Source organism: Triticum urartu, chromosome 6A (genome assembly GCF_056163025.1).
Source record: "Triticum urartu cultivar PI428250 chromosome 6A, HENAU_Tu73, whole genome shotgun sequence".
Taxonomy (NCBI): Eukaryota; Viridiplantae; Streptophyta; class Magnoliopsida; order Poales; family Poaceae; genus Triticum; species Triticum urartu.
In genome coordinates, this window is record NC_141878.1 from 31,554,607 (window position 1) to 31,561,402 (window position 6,796).

The 6,796-nt window shown below is 49.4% G+C and overlaps 1 protein-coding gene across 1 annotated transcript; it reads left to right on the top strand.

The window, feature by feature from the left end:
* The first annotated feature begins 3,342 nt into the window (after nucleotides 1-3,342).
* Nucleotides 3,343-5,817, top strand: LOC147963533 (putative alpha-galactosidase D). The gene is made up of 4 exons (XM_087528340.1): nucleotides 3,343-3,633; nucleotides 3,730-3,987; nucleotides 4,601-4,775; nucleotides 4,895-5,817. The coding sequence occupies exons 1-4, from the start codon at nucleotides 3,415-3,417 to the stop codon at nucleotides 5,044-5,046; spliced, it is 804 nt and encodes a 267-aa protein (XP_087384466.1). The 5' UTR covers nucleotides 3,343-3,414; the 3' UTR covers nucleotides 5,047-5,817.
* Nucleotides 5,818-6,796: the final 979 nt, after the last annotated feature.

A 6,796-nucleotide genomic window follows, 5' to 3' on the forward strand; every position in this document is an offset into this window, starting at 1 on the left:
TTCTCTGCTACACCCACACCACCCCAGCCCAGTTAGCCTTTTCTGCCCATTATAGCCCAACCAAAGGAAACCAATCAACAACCGACACTAAAATTCCCAATTAAAACCGCCCCATTCCTAGGTTAACGCACGTGTGAATATGCAAAACCGTGTGCGTAGTCGGTGGTACTAAATGTAGTTAATTATATCCAAATTCTGACCACCCTCTAATGCGCCTATATAATATGCTAATCATCGATTTAATTGTCATTCCTTCCTTCTTCATCCCCGCGCTCTCACACACTCTCTCTTGCAATCTCTCCCATCGCAGCCATGGCCTCCCGGAAAGGGCCATGGAACCAGTACTCCTCCAGTGACGACGACATCTGCAGTCCTGATGTAAGTGAGGATTCATTGGGACCGCAATCCACACCACCCTCTAGCCTCTACAGCTCTGACGACCTCGAATATATTGAGTTCATGGAAGGGCCAAAGGAGCCATCAGAGACCGACTCGGAGGAGGAGCACCCGGAGGAGCACCCGGAGAACCATGAAGAAGAAGATGAGGAGGAGGAGGAGGACGACGAGGATGTCGATGGAAGTGATGGCGGCGATGACGACTTTGATGACAGTGATAATGACGATGACGGCGACAAGAAGCTGACAATAAGTGGCAAGAAGTATCCTCACCAAGACAATGGCGCGAAAGCGACATCCAAGAAGAAGAAGGAGTAGAGTAGTATATCTTTGTTGTTGAGTTTGCTTATATATATACTCCATATATGTTGATACTTTCCTCCCTAGCTATTAGTTGATGTAATTAATGGAGTCTTATTAATGGTTATCCAGAGTCGTTTATATTTTTGTTTACCTTCTTGGTATGTGCATATGGAAGGTTTACTCTTCTGGCTCTAGGTTTCGTCGATCTTATATCTTCAGGTAGCTCTAGATCTCACACGATCCATATGATAAAATTGTGAGCGATTGTTCTCACTATCGCACATAGTTCCATTAATTCAATTGTGTGGCTAGTAGAGCACACAATTCTTACCACACAATTGTATGCGCTCTCATGAATTATCACACAAGAGTTACCTGGAGAAAATATTACGCAACGCATGTGATGCTCCAAGTCATCACACACAATTCATTTTAAGTGTTTGCTAGACAACGCACAAGATTATGAAATTTCAATCTTGTGCATTATCACGACTTATCACACACGCTTCTTGGGGTGTTCACCGTTCCCGGCCGGGGGCTGGTGGCCAAGTTGGGTTTGCTCGGGCCTAGACCTTCACCCAGCCATGGGGCTAGGGGACCTTCATTCGTGGCACCCACATGCTGGTGGTACCTTGAGGGGTGTGAGAAGCTTCCAGGTAGGCGACGACCGTCAATTTTGGTGACCACTCCAGCTTGCAGTGGAGGCCTCACTGAGTATTGTGGTGGCCATCGGAAGGTCTTCTTCAGATTTCGTGGATGCTTTTGGCAGTGATATGCAATCTACGGATGACGGTTTTAGCTGGTCTGGTTGTCTAGCGACGGTGGTCCATTTTCTAGCCAAAGCATGTATCTGTTGAGATCGCGAAAAAGTGATAGTGACAACATATGATTGACTTTGACAAACTCTGGGATGAGAGCCTTGGTCTGGCCTAAGTTTGTTATACCTGGCAATAGTGATGTTTTTGTGCCGTTATCTTGTTGAAGGCATTGCTCAGATATGCTTAGACTGCTTGCTCAAGATAAAAGCCTAGGATATGGCCTTTGGTGGTCAAATCCAATGATGTCGGTGCTTGAGTGGCGCTTGAAATCAGATTTTTAGTCTACCGGTATGTGAATGCCTATGCTTTTCCAAAAAAGTGCTACAGTACCTTCTTTTTTTGGGGGTGTGTGTGTATGGGGGGGGGGGGTGGTGTGGGGGGGGGGATGGATTGCTATTAAATTCCGCAATATTCTTGTAATCCAAAAGATTGAGGCGAATAAAAATAGATCTACCTTAGAATGCAATTAAACCCTGCTAATAATTTTCATTATCTTTTGAAGAGGATTTTATAATAATTTTCATTATTACTATAAAAGATTGTGCCGAATAAAAAATAGGCGATGGTGATGATACGATCACGAGATCGATGGCCATGGCAAGGATCACCGGCCGTATCCACGTTGGACAATGCGTCAGCGGCCAGATGGATTTCAAATGGACTCGGCCGGGTACCAACTTTGCTTTGGCAGGCGCCAAAAAACGCGCGCCCAAATAACAGACAGTGCAAATTATGAAGCACGCGCAATCCGGCGCTCAAAATATGTTGCGCGTGATAGCGTTTTTCAGCGCGCGTCCAAAAACTTTTAGCGCTACAGCTTCTGCTGGAGCTAGGGCTGGACACGAGCCGAACCGAGCCGAGCTTGATCCGAGCCTGCCTTTGACTCGCCATGAACGAGCTAAGCTCGGCTCGGCTCACTAGTTGAACGAGCCTGCTTTTGGAGACTCGGCTCGTCTTGCATCTGGCTCGGTCCAGACCGAGCGGCTCGTGGGTGCCCTACTGTATGTGTGCGCGCCGATGCAATGTGCCATTGCTGCAGTGCATGCGTGCATGAGTCAACTAGTGCTAGTGCATGCCTGAAGTGTGCGTGCTAGCCGTCGGTGGGAGTGCGTGCGCGCTGCCGGAAGGAGCCATGGAAGTCATACCTGCTTGTGCTTGGGGCGGAGGACACTAGGGACTGCGGCGAGCTTGGCGATGAACCTCGGGAGCGACGAAGACGACGTCCGCCGCGGCGCCGAACGGGCGCGTCTGCCGGCGGTGCCGAGAGAGAGAGAGAGCCATCCAACATCTGGTACGGCAAGGAGGACGACGACTTCGTCAGGTCATGGTGAGAGCGGCGGCGCACCGGGGAAAGTCAGGGGTGCCGGCATATCGTCCATGCACTCGCTAGGGTTAGTCAGAGGTGCTTCGTAGTGGGCTTGGGCTGTTCCGTAGGCTCCTTAGTGTATACACTGGGCTGCAAATTTCTTAAAAAAACTGGGCTGCTAAACGGGCCATCCGAGCTGGACCAAGCGGAAATAGGCTCGGCTCGGTCGCCGAACGAGTCGAATTTCACAGCTCGGCTCGACCTATATCCATGCCGGGCCGAGCTGAGTCGGGCCGAGCTGGAGCGAGTTTCGGGTCAAGCTAAAAATCTCGCTCGAGCGTCCAGCCCTAGCTGGAGCTGCACGGCGCCAAAAAAAATAAACTTTTAATGCGCGAAGCTTTTTTTGGACGCCTGTTGAAGATGCTCTCACCGTCCCTCCAAACCTGCATGCGTGCATGCATTCATGTGACCCGATCTCCACCTCACTCCACCACCAGTCCACAGCCCCAACCGCTTCGCTATAATTGCCTGCCGCGGCCGACCCTGCTCGCAGCACAGCACACAGCTGAAAGCCGCCCACACCTCATCTCCATGGCCGGCATGCTCTGCGTCGCCCTCCTCCTCACGTCCCTGATCTGGTCAGCCGCGCCCACGGCTGGCTCAGCCCGAGATGGCCGCCGGCAGCAGCTCACCGCGCTGCCGCCGAGGGGCTGGAACTCGTACGACTCCTTCTCGTGGATCATCGACGAGGCTGCGTTCCTCGACAACGCGCGGATCATGGCCAACAGGCTGCTCCCGCATGGATACCAGGTAGGTGACAATCCGGTCCATAGTTTCATAGATCATAAGACATTTTTTTCTCTGTTGCGGCATGACATAACATTAGATGATGCACCGTGCACGCAGTACGCAGTGATAGACTTCCTGTGGTACCGGAGGATCGCCGCCGGCTCGGGGGTGGGCGCGTACGGCTTCGACAGCATGGACCGGTGGGGGCGCCCGTACCCTGACCCCCGGAGGTTCCCGTCGGGCCGAGGCGGCGGAGGGTTCAGGCCGATCGCTGATAAGGTCCATGCCATGGGCTTGAAGTTTGGCATCCACCTCATGAATGGGATCAGCACCCAGGCCGTCAACGCCAACACGCCCATCCTCGACGCCCGCACGGTACTCCTCTCCATCTTGATTCCTTTTTTCTTTTCTTTTACTGTTACTTCTGAAGTAGTAGCTGTTTTTGTCTTTAGGTTTGGATTGCTTACCACATGTTTCACGTGGTCTTCTGGAATAGCTGAACTTTGCTTCGTCTTGAAGTTTTTTTGTAGTTATCATTTTGCAGTATCTTGATACAATCTTTAACGCCCAAAAATATATGAATATTTTCGTATGTTGCTATCTATCTATTCTCTAATTCTATAGATCACCATTCTTTCTAATTCTAGTATAAAAGAGCGAATTTTGGAGATCCAACGGATCTCACCCGCTCATCCATGTCCATCTAACAACCTATGTTGATTTGATGTTTAGTGCTAAACATGCTTAGCATGCTCAATATTACATTTACTTCCCCCCAAAAATATTATAATTACTTAGTATTATTACTATCCAATTATTATTGTTCGGTAATTATTACTATCCATCTCCTTACCTCTTAGAAAGTAAGATCGAGCATCGTCTTGAAATTTCTCATCATGACAGTAGTAGTTGCTTAAGCGGAGTAAGTTACCTTGTTAGAACCATAAAAGAAAAAGATCTTAGTGGGTTTTTTGCAATTTTTATTTAGGGAAAAGCCTATGTAGAGAATGGCCGACAATGGAGGACACGTGACATAGGCCTCACCCACAGGACATGTGCGTGGATGCCGAAAGGATTTATGAGTGTAAATACGTACCTTGGAGCTGGACGAGCATTCCTAAGGTCTCTCTACCGACAGTATGCCGACTGGGGCGTCGATTTCGGTAAACAAAACATCATACTAAATTTCAGCTATTATTCTGAATTTCAGAAGCGAATTGTAGTATAGAACTGAAAATCTCAGCAAATGGTAACATAATTCACAAAACTGTTCTGCTTGCAGTGAAGCTAGATTGCATCTTTGGCACGGATTATAGCCCGAAAGAGATTGTGACCCTCCATTCTAGAATTAGCTACATCAGAATTGGCGATCTATTGAGATCAATTAATGGGAAATACTACACATTGCGTTTTGCAGATCCTGAAAGAGCTTGAGAGACCAGTCGTCCTATCCATCTCCCCCGGAACCGCTGTCACTCCAGCATTAGCTGAGAATATCACACAACATGTTGACATGTACAGGGTAACAGGAGATGACTGGGACAGCTGGAAAGATGTTCGCCCACATTTCGATGTCGCCAGGTAGATTCCATTTAAACAGATTGTATCGATGGTGAAACTCCATTGCGTGTCAAATTTCCTGAGCTTTACAACATCTGTAACGATCAAGGGATTACGGTCGCTAAGTTTAAAAATGGTGTAGATGATAACTTTTTTCGAAGGCGCCTCCATCCTCCCTTGCTGGAGCAGTGAAGGAATATGAGTAATGTGGTATCCCTATGGCCGATCTCTGACGAACCTGACCAAATTGTGTGGTCCTTGGGGAGAAAGAACAAATTCTCTACCAAATCCATATATGAATACCTGGAACGAAACTTGGCTGGGTGTAACTACAAATGAATTTGGCAAGCCAAAATCCCGCTTAAGATTCAAATTTTCTTGTGGCAACTTTTTCAAGATTCTATTCTGACCAGGGATGTGATGAGGAGGCGAAATTGGCTGGGGAATCCCTCCTGTTCCTTTTGTGATAACAGAGAGACATCCCGACATCTCTTCTTCACATGCCCGGTTGCTAGGGTCATGTGGAGGACTGTGGGATGCGTGTTGGGCACGGACTGCTGTCCAAATAACATTTGGCAATATTTTTCCTGGTGCTATAGCTTCCTTCCAGAGGGAGAGAAGTTCTATACTTTTGGCTTAGCTGCACTTTGCTGGGCTATGTGGAATTGCCGAAACAGAACCACGTTTGAATTCAAGAAGTTGGGATCCCCTTTTAACGTGATTTATGTTGCTTGTGGTTGTTAGAATTGTAGTTATACACGGTCTTTTATATTGTATTGCCTTCTAATTGTACATATATTCTCTTATAAATATAATACAAAAGCCACCCCTGGAGGGTACGGCACTTCATCCAAAATATTCTAAACCTAATATGGTATCAGATTAGGTCGTGATTAACTCACGCTTCCGCCACCGCCGCTACAGCCGCCGCCGCTGCCGCGATGTCCTCCACTACCGCCCCCTCCTCAAGCTCCTCGTCTGGGTTTTCTCTTCCTGCAACCCTCTCGACGCTGCTTGCCGGCGTCACAACTGCTGCTGGGACGTCCGCGTTGTTCCCATCGTTCCCGATCGGGACGGTTGCTGCTGGCCCAATGTTCTCTCAGCTGCCGGGCCATGCTTTCTTCAACACCAACACCGTCACGCCGGCACTCCCCCTCACTGGGTCTGCCTCGTCCGCCATCATCAACCACGGAGGGCTCAACTCCCAGATCGGGCAGCTCCTGCCTAGCTACTCCAACGGACCTGCTGCATCGTCCATCGTCAACCACGGGGGGAGGGCCTATGCCAACTCCCAGATCGGACAGTCCATGCCTGCCTCGGCTCTACCCGACCTCGCAGTCCAGCCGGCAGGCGAGGCGCCTCTGCCGCCTCCGTTTCACTTCGGCCATCTTCTCACCATCAAGCTCTCGGCTGATAACTACCTCTACTGGCGTGCGCAGCTCCAACCTCTCCTTCGCAGCCATTATCTCGAGGGTTTTATTGATGGGACGTTGCCTTGCCCCGCGCAATTCGTCTCACAGACTACCACTGCCGGTACTCATGTCACGGTGCTCAACTCGGCGTACCGAGCCTGGATGGCCCAAGATCAAGCGATCCTCTCCGCCATCCGGTCCTCTCTCACCGA

Coding starts and splice junctions, on each gene's coding strand:
- LOC147963533 (XM_087528340.1), top strand. CDS start 3,415: ATGGCCGGCATGCTCTGCGTCGCCCTCCTCCTCACGTCCCTGATCTGG. Junction 3,634..3,729: donor TGCTCCCGCATGGATACCAG/GTAGGTGACAAT, acceptor CCGTGCACGCAG/TACGCAGTGATAGACTTCCT. Junction 3,988..4,600: donor CCATCCTCGACGCCCGCACG/GTACTCCTCTCC, acceptor ATTTTTATTTAG/GGAAAAGCCTATGTAGAGAA.